The sequence below is a fragment of the Neltuma alba genome, unplaced genomic scaffold (assembly GCF_004799145.2).
Source record: "Neltuma alba isolate B1F8T4 unplaced genomic scaffold, ASM479914v2 tig00012402_pilon, whole genome shotgun sequence".
Lineage (NCBI taxonomy): Eukaryota > Viridiplantae > Streptophyta > Magnoliopsida > Fabales > Fabaceae > Neltuma > Neltuma alba.
In genome coordinates, this window is record NW_021636895.1 from 449,251 (window position 1) to 463,434 (window position 14,184).

At 32.7% G+C, this 14,184-nt stretch overlaps 2 protein-coding genes across 2 annotated transcripts; one reads left to right on the forward strand and one right to left on the reverse strand.

Moving 5' to 3' along the window:
- The first annotated feature begins 5,432 nt into the window (after positions 1 to 5,432).
- LOC114726769 (WRKY transcription factor 22) lies at positions 5,433 to 7,330 on the forward strand. Its single transcript, XM_028913466.1, has 3 exons — positions 5,433 to 6,026; positions 6,128 to 6,238; positions 6,412 to 7,330. The coding sequence occupies exons 1-3, from the start codon at positions 5,584 to 5,586 to the stop codon at positions 6,935 to 6,937; spliced, it is 1,080 nt and encodes a 359-aa protein (XP_028769299.1). The 5' UTR covers positions 5,433 to 5,583; the 3' UTR covers positions 6,938 to 7,330.
- A 3,621-nt stretch (positions 7,331 to 10,951) lies between these two features.
- LOC114726733 (3-methyl-2-oxobutanoate hydroxymethyltransferase 2, mitochondrial-like) lies at positions 10,952 to 12,852 on the reverse strand. The gene is made up of 5 exons (XM_028913416.1): positions 12,667 to 12,852; positions 12,347 to 12,553; positions 12,095 to 12,250; positions 11,533 to 11,586; positions 10,952 to 11,306 (listed from the first exon to the last, which is right to left on the reverse strand). The coding sequence occupies exons 1-5, from the start codon at positions 12,850 to 12,852 to the stop codon at positions 11,040 to 11,042; spliced, it is 870 nt and encodes a 289-aa protein (XP_028769249.1). The 3' UTR covers positions 10,952 to 11,039.
- Between the last annotated feature and the right edge of the window lie 1,332 nt (positions 12,853 to 14,184).

A 14,184-nucleotide genomic window follows, 5' to 3' on the forward strand; every position in this document is an offset into this window, starting at 1 on the left:
AGTCGTGAAATTTAATTATACTGGCATCATTATTTAGAATAAATTACACGCCCTTTTATAGTAGCAGTTAATAACCTTTTTTTTTTGTTAAAAAAATAACTTAATTTTTTGATTAAAAAAATAATGCGCTTTTCCCGAATTTACCCTATTTAATTTTATTTAAAAAATGGGATAATGAGTATATACTATACTTCTTCACTTACTATCACAGTAATAGCATTGGAACATATTTAATGATGGCTAATAAATATTACATCATATAATATTGTAAACTGTAAAGAGTCATGTATTTAGAATTATGAGAATGGATCATATTTTAAAATTGGAGAAAGTAATTATACTCTTAGTGTAATAATCTATATAACTAACCTTACATGGAAGAATATAATCTTTAAAGTTTTAAAGGAGTTTGACTTTTTAATAAGCTATACTTTGGACTTGTATGTTCATTTAATATATTTTTTTAATTTTATCCTTATTCTTTATCACATACTCTCTCATTATTTTTTCCCATAAAATTTCTTTCATCATTTTTCTCGCTCATTGTTTCACTTATTTATTCTCTTTATAAATAAGAATATATCTGGAAAAAAAAAATGTCTTATATATTTATTATTTTTAACTAATTTATTGATATACGCATAATGGTTGTTTGGAACTAATGGTATTTTGAACCGGAGAAAGTAACTCCTGCCCTTTTTTCTGCCAACGAATGGAATTCTTACTGTGGTATAAAATTTTAAAATATATATGCATACATAGAGTTTTTTTTTTGGTTATGTATAAATAAGACATTAAAATTAAATGTACCACTCTGGTCCTTTTCAATTACTACTCGCAAGAAATTTTGATACTTTTTATTTGTTATTTGTACTATTTTTAATTTTTATTTTTAATTCTGCTCCTATTAATTAAGAGAGACAAATATAAAGGTAAAAAGAGAAAGAATGAGTGAGAAAAAAATATACTAACTATTTAATAAAGGTAAAACTAAAATTTTTTATATGTTTAATGATTTTTTTCATATATAGGAAACTACTACAAATAATAATTAAAAGGGACCAGGGGCATGCATATGGTTTTCATTTTCATATTTTGCGAGTTGCTTGTGGCCAGTTGTGAGGCCGCATGTCTGGCTGGGTGTCCCCACCGCCACCGGAGAGTCTTGTTTGTGGTCGTGCCGCCCACGTCTCGAAGCTCTGAATGCAACCGGGTCGAACCGTGTTCTTAATCCTCCCATACTTTTACGCGCACCAATGAGAACCGTGGGAGCCCATCAGGAACCGTACAGATTGGGGACCGTGAACCATCTAGTGGCCGTCCGATCTGGGAATCATAGGATCCTGACCAGACCACCCCTGGAGCATATTCCAAGATTACGAGGCACGCGTCCGCGATGCTGTGGGGCGGACGCTTTTTAACATCTTCGCATTTCTCGAAAAGGATGGGCCCCACTACCAACACAAAAATCTGCAAAGCTATCACGCGCTTCACCACGTTGCCATTGTGAACGTTGTCCTTGCCTCCTAGCCGACCCTCACCGCCGAACATAACAAAATACTATACACAGGACATTATATCTTCCACGCGCTAAACCAGGCTTACCGAAGCACGCGCGGCTTTTTTCCCGACCACGTACTGTGTAGCCTAGATGGGTGATTACGAGTTTCATTTTTGATATTCCATATCTAGTCAGGAATGGCTTACGCCAATTGCCAAAAGAATGTTTTCGGTCCCCAAAAAAAGAACATTTGACAGAATTACTATGAAGTCAAAAAAAAAAAAAAATCTTAAAAGTTTTCACTTAATAGTAATATTGTCTCGAAAGTTTTTTCTAATTCAAGACCATCCTGTAAAATGTTAAAATAGAGTAATGTATACATTTGCCGTTAAAATTATTAATTGCTAGTATCAATTTTTTAATGATTACCGTTAGCTTTTTGAAGATATAAGACAACTTTACAGCATTTTGAAATTTCTGAGGTGACATCAAATTCAAAAGAACTTTTATTATAAAACTTTTTGGTGGGTATTTTTTCTTAGAACTTTATATAGTAATTCTTCCAAATATATTTATATCGTCTATGATGTGTTATCGGGACTAGGATCTTGTAAATTAATGGCACCAAATATTTTTAAAGGTTTTTTTTGGATAATAATTTTTTGAAATATAAGCTCATGTATCTGACATAACTAACAAAATTTAATTACATTTTTAAAAAAATCCAATCTTTTGTTCCAAAAAAAAATCCAATCTAATAAACAAGATAAGAAGAGGGAATGAGGATCAAAATGATGGTTTTTAGTGAGGCTATGTGAAATGATAAGAAATCAATGAAGTATTTTGTTTGCGCGTAGTGTTAAGTATGAAAAAGTTTCGTAGGAGAAATTAAAATAAATAAAATGAGAATAGTTTCAATAGCTAATTTAAACAAATAAAAAATACTGTAAAAATTTTATTTGTGTGTGCGTGTGTGTGTGAGATAGACGATGCTTAAAGGTGCTCTTCACAAAACACAACTTTATGTCGTTTTACATGAGAAAGAAGGCTTGAGAGTGAAGCAAAGTTTGAAAAGGCTGTAAAGGAACAACGACAAATCCTGAATTAATATAACCTTTTTGGAAAAGAAGGTTAATCCACTCTAATCTTGCCTAACTTCGATATTTTTTCCTGCTGGCAAAAACAAAGAGAATTTATTGCTATATATAACAAAATCATACCACAGAGAACATAGCCTAGTAATTGTGAACCATTTATTTACAAATTGCTGGGCTCTAAACACGTGTATAAACATATATATATATCAGTGCTAATGACATGCAATGCATTACAAATGTTTAATATTTAAAATGTTTTGATGCTTTATTTAATTGATATTATTATATTATTATTTCGCAATGTCCTTCTAATTATGACATCTTGTTTATAGTTTACAAATAAGATCTTATAATTAGGAAAGGAGGTAACATAATGCATAAATTGGGAAAAATAAATTTTGAGATCTTTTTATTTTCCAATAGTAGTACTCTGATCTCCTAACTCTGTTATTATCCTCTCTTTATTTATTTAATTTTTGACTGGACCATTATTTTTAATTTTTCAATTAGATAATGTAAACAAGACAACGCCAAAAATCAGGGGCTATGTCGATCGAGTGGGCTATAGAAGTTTTTGGTTAAGTAAAGGTAAATCAATTTTAGTTATAATGCTATTTGGCTTTTGTAAAATGTGCATATAACCTATCGTAATATTGATTGTTTTTTTTTCCCCTCTTTCCCCTGCTTGGTAGTCGAAAATATTGGAGTAGCTGAGTAAATTCATGCCATTTTAAAATTAACTCCTCCTCTTATTCAGTATTTCAAGAGATAATCTCTGGTGCCAGCGCGTCTACTCTTTTTTTTTTTAATTTAAAACATAGGTATCCTCTTATTTAAGGTACTATTAAGTATTAAATGAAATACCTCTTTTAATAGAAATTTAAATCTTAGTTTGTTACGCTGTAAGAGATTAGCTACCTCCACCACATTCAACCTCCATTAGTTCCAGGGCGCAAATCCTTGTACTAGCAAAATATTAAAAAAAAAATTATAACCTATACTATTTAAACTAAACAAAAAAAAAAAACCATGTAACACCCATTAGGTAAATCACAATTATTTTCTTTCGGACCAAGCAGTCCAACATCATATCATGCGAGCAAATGCCATAATCCAAATGGTAAGCGGTAAGTTTGCAGCGGGATGTTATATTTATGATTTATTTATAGGATAAAATATAGATTTACTACCTTTGGTCAGATTACAAACAGAAACTTATAATTAGGATCGAAGGTAGTAGTACTTTAATTTTATACAAAGTTTTAATTTGATTTTATAAGTCCCCATTTGTAGTCTGTAGACTACAAACGGGAGTTTATAATTAGGACCGAAAGTAGTAGTATTTTAATTTTATACAAAGTTTTAATTTGATTCTTTAACTTTAAAAAACATACTTTTAACTCTTTAATTTTAAAATTGTTGGCAAACAAATAATGACATTAAAATCTTGATAAAACATTTTTAAATGCTAGCATTTTAAACAGATTGTTACAAAAAGTTATCATTTAAAATTAACAATTTAAGACTTAAAAGATAAAAATATATATATTTTTTGGTTAAGGGACGAATTAGAACTTTATATAAAATTAAAAGATTAAATACAAACTTTAGCTTTATTATATTTATACTTCCACTTGTTAGTGGAACAATTTTTTGTTATGTTATTACATATTTTTTACAAATTGATTATTTTCAACTAATTTTATGATAACCTTTGATTGATTTAATTATTTAGATACCAATTTATTGATATTATTTTTAATTGAATCGATCAATTCGATTTAGCAACTGCGGCGTCTATTATGTCAATTAAAGGAGATTCTCTCCCTCATTACACATAACGTGACGAGCAATCATTAAGTCTCTAAACCGTGTCATAATATATTTTTTGAAAAATCACAGCGCGTTCTTATAAAAAAATGTAAATAAAAAGCTAATATAAACCCAAATCAATTTATACCTATCGGAATTTTCATTCCACTAAGTTATTGTGAGATTTTTTTTTATTTTGATATATTCGTTTTATTGTGAGATTTTTTATAATTATTTTTTTTGGAGGTCTTACAATAATTTACGGGGTATTATTGATAATTATGAAATGAACAATAATACTAATAGTAGTATATGATTTGTCGGTATAACTCAAGCGGGTGCTCATGAAGTGCGTGTGGTTTCTGCTTTACTTTTCTGCCATGAAATCAAGAGCCGAGTCACATCCCCCTTTGACATTTTGCAAAGTCAACCCCCCTAATTCCCAAAACTGCTTTCACATCTAGAGAGAGAAAGTTGTGAGAGAGAGAGATACGCATAGCATCGAGATGCCAATTTGCCAACCACTTCCAAAAGAATAACAGCGCCTTCTTTTTCATTTTCCTTATTAAATTATATACAGTCCTAGCTTTTCAAAAGATTCATTACATTTTTTTTTAATTTGTTTTTTACATTATACATTAAATTTATTTTTTTATTGCTCACAAATTTTATTAGAAACAAATAAAATTGTATAAGTTTTTTTATGCAACATGTGAAAAGATGAAAAAGACAATAAAATTTTTATTTAAAATCTTATGATATCTGCGTAGTTCTTCGTCTATTTTGTCAAAAAAAAATTGTATGAAATTTGAAAATACAACGCCTGTATAATTTTAATAATAAAATCCCAAAAATTCAAAAAGAATTAGTAGTATAGAAGTTTTAAAAATAAAAAATTATGAGATCGGAGTAATTTACTCTTGACTTTTTACTTTTCTTTATTTATAATTGGCACTCTCTCACAAAACGAGACAGTGTGAACCTGAATTGAAAAACAACCCACCAACTTTCTCTCTCTATATAAACATCCCCATTCTCGCTCATTGCACCTTATCATCTCTCCCTCTCTCCCTCTCTCTCTTCTCGCAAAAAGTCAGCGCCTTCTTTTGTCTTTCTCTCTCAAAGCAGCACGGTGCTGCTGACATTTTTCAGAGCCTGTCTCTAGTTGCGGTTATGGAGGACGATTGGGATCTGCACGCCGTCGTCAGAGGATGCTCCACCGTCTCCTCCTCATCTTCCTCCGGCTCTTCCTCCGCCGTCACCGCCACCTCCTCAGCATCTTCCTCTGTTTTTGGGCTTCCTATGTTTGTTGGGACGGAAAAAGTTAGCCAGGTCTTGCCCCTCTCAGATTTAGACCCTCTTGAAGCCAGACCTTCTTCCTCCATTGAAGAATTGCACGAGCTCTGTAAGCCTTTCTTCGCCAAATCAACCAAGCCTCCTTCTTCATCGTCTTCTCTAGTTTCTCCCCTCTCTCCTTCTTCTTCCTCCTTCTCCTACAATTCTCCCTCTGCCCCCGCCAAACCTGTTCAGACACCGCACAAACAACAGAATCTGCAGCCTAAGAATAAGATGTCTCATCCTGGTCCTGTTTCCACTACCCCAAGATCTAAAAGAAGGTGAGTTGACAATTTCATCTTCACTTCTTTTCTTTGGCTGTTTCCTGAGAAAAGTAATGCCTGTGACTCATGATCTCTCTGTGTTATCTTCCATTACGCAGGAAGAATCAGCTTAAGAAAGTTTGTCAGGTTCCAGCCGAGTCTCTCTCCTCTGATATCTGGGCATGGCGGAAATATGGCCAGAAACCCATCAAAGGCTCTCCATATCCGAGGTAATTCTTGGACTGTTCACCATTATTTTGCCTATAACTCCTCAAGAATTTATTCTGTGAGTTGAATTTGGTGCAATTTTGGATCCGAATTAGGATTCTTAGTGCAGAAAAAAGAAGCTATAATGATATGATTTATGGCTTAATTAAGCTTCGTTTCGTTGTGTGATGAACAGGGGATATTACAGATGTAGCAGCTCGAAAGGATGCTTGGCTCGGAAACAAGTCGAGAGGAACAGATCGGACCCATCGATGTTCATAGTCACCTACACGGCGGAGCACAACCACCCTGCTCCTACTCATCGGAACTCTCTCGCCGGTTCCACCCGCCAGAAGCCCTCGACAACCGCCGGCGATGGCTCCGGCTCCGGCGTTGAAACAGACAAAGCCCCGGCGAAAGTCGGTTCTCCGGCGACCTCTGGTGTGGAAGAAGAAGACACAGTACCTCAAAGCACAGGCCTCGAAAGCAAGGTGGAAATGGAAGATTTGATGGAGGAAGAGGAAGACGATGAGCTTGGGTTATCAGATTCGGTGTTAACAGATGATTTCTTCGAAGGGTTAGATGAACTTACGGGGCCGTCACCTCCGGCGGCGGAGCCCATTCCCGGAGACTGCTTCGCCGAACCCTTCTCTACTGGTTTCACTCTCCCGGCGTGGCCGACAACAAACGCTGCCGCCACCACCGCCGGCGGCAATTGTTGATTCATTTGGTGGCTCTCTGCGTACAAGTGACATGTGATCTGCTGCATATATACAATGATTCAGATTTAACTTGTACATTTAGAATTCATTATGTGCAGATCAAATCTGGTTCATTGCATGTATGTATTAAAAAACAGTTGACATTTTTTTCAAAAATGTTTTTAGTTTTAAATTTTCTGTAGAGGTGGAACAATTTGGAGGAATCTTCACTAACAAATGGAAGAAAAGTTGCTTGTCTTCCATAATTTCCAGTACAGTGAGAGCTGAAGAGAAGGTAGATTAGGGATTTTATGTCTTTGTTAATTAATATCAGTAGAATTAATTAAGGAATTGTTAGCGAATGATATCTTTGATATGTTTAATATTTATAATCCAAATTTAAATTTGATGGGCCTTTATAGCATTTTGATCGAGCTGACTGATTTGTGGTGTTTATAAAAATGTTATTGCTTTTGGTGAATTTGCTTTTACTTTAATTTAATTCAGTTAGGGGTTGACTTTTCTTTGGCATATGTAAATATGGCATCGTCTGACTTTCCTACGGGCGTTGAGATTCTTTGTTTGTAGGTAAACTAAATTTAAAAAAAAAAAAGTTAGTATTAAGTTAAATGTATTTTATCTGACCAACATTAAATGAAATCTCTATGAAATTACACGTGGCAATAAAAAATTAAGGGAAATTTGCATTAAGTCCCAGAGAGAATTAAATATAAAAAAAGTATTTTTAAATTATCAAATTAATTTGAAGTCTTAAAAAATTTCATAACAAGAGATTTTACGTGTTTAATTACTAAGTTGTCCTAATTATTAAGTTGAAAATATCGTGAATATTATGAAAAAAAATACAAAATAAGGCAAAAAAAATTTAGATAAGTTACGGCTTATGAGTTTATCAATATTAAAACATGCTTTTGAGCTCAAAACACACCAATGAAACATTCACATCAATCAATAATGATAGCTCGCTTTAATCAAATTCTATATATACTTTTTTGGGTTTTATTTATAAGGACCTTCTAGCATATTTCATATAGATCAGAAAAAATCTTGAATTATATTAACTATCTATTAACATATAATAACTTTTTAACTTTCTTCTTATTTAATATAAACACTTTTTTTAAAAATTATTTATATTGTGATAAGTAAAGGATAAAATAATACATTTATACTAAAAATTCAATAAAATAACTTATAAATAGGATAACAGAATTTCTCTCTCTACCTTTTGAATATGATTAGAGGAGTATTTGAATTGTAGAACATTTATAATTTTAATTGTTTATTCGTCATGAATTAAGTTCTTTTTTTAACACACACATATTAAAAGGTTGTACAGAGAGCTACGTAATTGTTGGATGCTTATTCCATTGGTACTGTGTGTGGCCACCAATTGGCAACTGCTGAGACGTGAAATTAATTAAGAGATGAAAATTGGAGAGGGAATTAGGTTCTAATTCCCAGGAACATCCATTTTACCAATTGGTGCCTTGGACCTTTTTCCCCAGCACACCGTGGAATATAATAAAACAAAAATTAAATTTTGATTAATACCAGTAAAGCTCTCCTCCTCATTGACGGTTCAATTTCCGTTCTCAATCCAATTGAGAAAACTTTACCACTTTATCATTTCAACTTTATACTCCATTCATGACCAGTAAATTTCTTAATATTAAAACCACTTAATTAATTAATATGTGTAGATTAACAAAATCAGATAAATTAGTTAATTATAATAAATGTGACATAATTTTTTAAAAATATCCCTACATAATGTTAGATCATATAACAACTAATAAGTTATATAAATTAGTTTCCAAAAATAATAAATATCAGAAACAAAATGAGTTTAGATATCATGCTCATGACAAAATTCAACCTTCAATTAACTCATACATTAATGATGAGGAGTAATATTTCTTCTATTTATTATTATAAGGTATTTTTAATAAATACATTAAATATCAAGATAAAAATATTAATCACTCTGAAAATATGATAAAATTCCTTGAAAAATATGCTGCTATAAAATTCATAGAGTAGGATGGCATTTATATTTTCAATTTTTAATTAAATAGTAAAAAAAAAGAAAAAGAAATGGGGTGACTTCAGGAAAACGAAACAGGCCGAAGAGGCAAAGCAGTTCACGTAAGCCCAATACGCATGGCCTGAGGAGAGAGCGCCACGTCAGCGAGAAGATAAAATGGTAGGCATACCAATTCAGTTTGTCCGGTTCGATTATCAATTATTTTATGTGATCTTCATTTCTGAGTGGATTGGGTCTATTCCTCTAAACTCAGCTTCCACCAATTAATATTCATGCATAATTTTGCACTTTGTGAATGTGAATAATAATGACCCTTAAGACTTTTATCACTTGCCACAACAAGCTTAAGATTTATTTATTTTGATTTCATCATCTAAGCTAGTGCTATGTTATATATATTCAAATTCGTACAAACAAAATTAAGGAATCGGATTAATTTTTTTTAGATATTAAATTTGGTGGATAAAAATTAGAATCTAATACCCTACAAACAAGTCATATTTTGAAACCTTTTTATTTTTTTCCTAAAGACGTTGCAATAATTTATATTTGACATGTTGAGAAACGTCAGGATATTCTTCGTAAAAACTATATTATATATAAAATAATAGTAATGGTAGTTCATTTTCAAACTTAAGTGACGTTTAAAACCACAGCTAAAGTCAATCACAACAAAAGCTCAACACATTTCCGACCTGGAAACACTCATAAAGGACAATATGTAATAGTTGGGAAAAAGAAGAAGAAGACAGTGTACCAAAATTTAAAGTCAACCTATACCCAGACACAGTTCTGCTTATGCTATTTCCATTCTTAATACAAGAGCTAGTTGATTAATTTGAGTATATTAATAAAATTAACTAACTTAGTTATTTGTAATAAATATGTATTGTCTTTTTTAAAATACTTTTGCTAATCAAGTGTTATTTGATGAAATATTTAACACGTGTAATTATTACAAGAACTATTTTAAAAAAATAGATAAATACTACCTCTGGTTCTAATTATAAATTTTATTTTTAATTAGACCAATGGTGTGTGAGATTCAAAATAGAGTGGGGTTTTATATTTAAAACCAAATTAAAAGGTAAACTAACTCTTATATTAAGTAGTAGAAGTAAGGATTTATAGGCCTAAAAGGAAGACAAGAAACCTCAATCAACACCTGGGATTTATATTAAGCAGCAGAAGTAAGGATTTATGCGCTTTGTTTTGTTCTTTCTTCTTGTTCCATCCCACTTGTCTAAGTCAGATAGTTCCTTGCTTAGGCGCCCGCACACACACATATATTCACTTTTCACTTAGGGTATTTGAATTATCTTTTTAAAAATGATTTTACGAAGTTTAAAGTGAGTATGTGAAACGACTTTTATCTTGTCTTAGTTAAAAGTATTTTTTTTCAAAAGTGTTTTTACTCTATACCAAACACTCCTTTAACATTAATTCACATGCTTATCATGCAATTTCATGCTTAAATAAGACTTGAAAAGGTGAAAGCATCTGTTGGACCAAACGACTCTATCGTTAAAATTTTATAGTGAATTATTAGTCGTTTTAAAATCAGACTGATAATTTAGCTGAAAGAAGATAAACTTGTAAAAATTGTGAGCGAGATAACTTATAAGTGAACTCCCCATAGCTCTCAATTCTCAAACTCTCAAATTCAGTCTTGGTACGAAATTTTTCATGTCATATTATCAGACATAAACTGATCGATCAACCGCTTCAAATAATTAATTAATACTAATAAACAATTGGATATTCCAACATTAACTCTGTCTTGTTCAAGAACTAGTCCACTATTTAGCAGATAAATGAGGGGTAAGCAAACGTTTTTTTTTCCTAAAAAAAATTATTGTAGACAAAGACGAGGAAGTTTGTAGTTCTGCAATATTCTTTATCACCTTCCAAACAGGTCCCCCCCCCCCCCAAAAAAAAAAAACATTTTGCAAGCTTACATGTTTAAAAAACTGGTGTGATTAAAAATTCTATAATCTGAATAACTTTCCAAGAAGCACTTCTGTACGTATCTGAAAATATGGATACATTCCAGAATCACTGAATAGATGCCACCATGCATTCCACTGATTCGGATGATTCTTTTACTTTCTGAGCTGCTTCATATGCTGCCGATGCCGCCTTGTCCAAACCTAGCCTTTGCAATTCATTTAGAAAATCATTAACATCTGTGTCATTGATCTTATATGGGCTGTGAGCAGGACCTGGAAATGAGCCATTTGTCACTTCTTCCTTGTACTTCACTAGGGCTTTATTGATGACCTCTCCAACACAAGCATAGTGTTTGCTGAATTTTGGAGTGACCTGCAGCAGCAGATCCACAGAGTTCATATTATGTTTTATATAATTCTGCTCGTTGTGTTTAAACACTGGTATCTATAATTGGGTTTAATGCTGCTGTTTACTTAAAGAGATTGCCTCTGATATAAACTTTCTTGAAAGAAAAACAATAGCTGTGCATGGACGAATCTCTATCTAGTCAAATAATAAAGGAAAGAAGAAAACTTGGGCTGAAAGTTGCCAGAAATACCTTTGCATGATGGGGATGTTGCAGCGTACCAATCAAATCATGATAAACTAGCGCCTGCATGAACATTAAAGTAAATGAAATTGGAAAGTTTGTGCAACTAAATAATCAAGTTCTGGAAACCGAGATTCTTAGATGATTTTCCGTTGGATCAAGCAGATAATACTAGTGGCTAAATTGTATACAGAAGGTAGTTTCACTTTCAGCGGCTAAAATACAAGGTAAAGAATTGTGAGTTTATACAGTTTGCTTCATCATCTCACTCTTAGATTCATTGAGGCATAATTAGAGATTTAATAATAGCTACTTGTAGCTCTTAACGCGAACGTTAACTGAATAAATCTAAATGCAGAAGTGGACATTTTATGTGAGAGCATCAAATTTATTGTGACAGGGAAAGCCACTTGATGAAGAATAAGTATCTTAAAATCAAGTAGGAGTCAAGTGACTTTGAACTGAAAAGAAACATCAGTATGAATCTGGGCCATTCAACTCTTCGAGAAAAAGTAAAAACAAAACACAGAATATTAGGTACGAGCTAGGACTATTAAGGCAGCTAATTAACCTGTCCACTGCAAAATGGACCAGCCCCAGCTCCAATTGTGGGTATTTGAAGGGCTGCGGTGGCTGCGGCGGCTGCGGCAGCCACAGGTGGAGGCACGCACTCTAGAAGAACAGAGAAACATCCAGCTTCCTGCAAAGCCAAAGCAGTCTCTACAACCTGCACAGATTATAGAAGTTTCTTTTTCTATTCAGGAACTTAGAGAAATTGTTCTCGTAAGTCTCAAATAGATGGATTGATTTGAGAGAAATGGACCTTGACAGCACTAGAAACAGTCTTTCCCTGAGGCTTGAAACCCCCTAAAACACTAATGGCTTGTGGAGTCAGTCCCACATGTCCTATGACAGCAATTCCAGCTTCAACAATGGCTTTTGCTGCTGCAATTCTCGAAGGTGCCCCTCCCTCCAGTTTTATTGCATCCATTTCTCCTTCTTTTAATATGCGAACTGCTGTGTCAATTGCCTGTTTATGATCAAAATGGTTATGAAAATCCCATTTAATATGCATATTTGTAGTTCTGGAGAAAGCGCGAACTTCTGGATGAGGAGCCAAAGCTTCATAGGTCCTAAACGCACCTGACTAGTGCTGGATTCGTAGGTTCCAAACGGCAAGTCTCCTACCAGAAGTGGCCGCTTAGCGCCACGAGCGACAGCACGGCAATGAACGAGCATTTCGTCGAATATTAAGGATATGAGGTGGTATTTAATTTGTTTATTGTAGTATACCTTTTTACGAGTGATTTTGTCGTGCATGTGAATCATGATGCAGTCGTTTTAATATTTGTTTGTTAATACAATACTAATATTCCATTTTGTCACGAGTGATTTTGTCTGGCATGATGCACATGCATAAATAAGCGATTGAATAACTAAATTTTAATAATGAAAAGATTGTGTTGTTGAGCTCTACTACCTCCATTATGCAGAACAAATCGTCGAATATACGATTATAAAGAAGAGCTGGTCATCTCAAAACAAAATCCATTTCAAATTTTTATGGATGCACATGATCCATGAGGACAGGATAGGAAGTCCACATGATTTGCTCTGAAAAATGAAAATATTATCCACCATTTTAAAATGCTCAAAAACATAATCGAGAGCACAAGATCATGAGAAGGGACGGCATTATCCTCTTTTCATGCTTTTGATTTGGTCACCGAAATCAAATAGCAAATCATCCAATATTGATTTGGGCCCATTAGAATCTCTGGCAATTTTGCAAAAGGAAAACCAGGTACCTATACTTTCTCTTAATTTTTAATTTGGTACTATATGTTTTTTTTCTTTAATTAAACATTTAATTTTATCTTTTTAGCAACATTAGCTCTTATAATTTTGTTCTATTGATATTTTTAGTCTCTACATAAGGATTAATGATGTTAATAGAGCAAAATTAAAGATTTAGTTAAGAACAAAAAACACATATGTACCAAATTGAAAATTGAAAAAAAGTATAAGTACTTCCAATATGGTTTTTCTTTTTGCAAAATCACTTCATAGCTGTTAGCTGGTACAATCGATTTCTCTTGTTCATTCGAATCAACTTTATTAGTAGGTGATCTGTAAGTATATCTATAAATACTCTCTGAGCATGGAGACATGTTCTGATCCTAATGAGTCCTGGGGATCCAACTCACTTAAATTTTTTTTGTACAAAAAAGAAAAAGATTTCTCTTGTTCAGAACCATGAATAAGCATGATTTCTTCCTTAATATATATTCTTTATATTTTAATTAGTTGGTAAGCACCAAAATCACTTATTTGATTCGCTGGTTGAAAAAAAAGAAAATCACTTGTTCGGTTATCCATCATACATAAACTTGTGTGTGATAAATTAGTACAATACCCAGTGGATGGATGTTCATGCTAATTTTTGCACGTTTAATTTTCCATTTTACTGTTATTTCTCTTCAAAAATTCATTTGTGTTTTCACAGCCGCTGGCAAAGATTTAGGTGTTTTGATTTTACCACCTAAGCTAGCATGTTCTAATCAATATGTCGTACAAACAAAATTGAGGAAACAGATTCTTTTTTTTTTAAAAAAATTCATTGGGTAAAAATGAGAATCTAATGTTCTACAATGAGAGTAA

What these genes read in the sequence shown, in the direction of transcription:
- LOC114726769 (XM_028913466.1), top strand. Translation starts at nt 5,584, where the DNA reads ATGGAGGACGATTGGGATCTGCACGCCGTCGTCAGAGGATGCTCCACC. An exon ending in ACCCCAAGATCTAAAAGAAG is followed by an intron (nt 6,027 to 6,127) that starts GTGAGTTGACAA and finishes TCCATTACGCAG; the next exon opens with GAAGAATCAGCTTAAGAAAG. An exon ending in AAAGGCTCTCCATATCCGAG is followed by an intron (nt 6,239 to 6,411) that starts GTAATTCTTGGA and finishes TGTGATGAACAG; the next exon opens with GGGATATTACAGATGTAGCA.
- LOC114726733 (XM_028913416.1), bottom strand. Translation starts at nt 12,852, where the DNA reads ATGATTCACATGCACGACAAAATCACTCGTAAAAAGGTATACTACAAT. An exon ending in ACGAATCCAGCACTAGTCAG is followed by an intron (nt 12,554 to 12,666) that starts GTGCGTTTAGGA and finishes GATCATAAACAG; the next exon opens with GCAATTGACACAGCAGTTCG. An exon ending in CTGTTTCTAGTGCTGTCAAG is followed by an intron (nt 12,251 to 12,346) that starts GTCCATTTCTCT and finishes TAATCTGTGCAG; the next exon opens with GTTGTAGAGACTGCTTTGGC.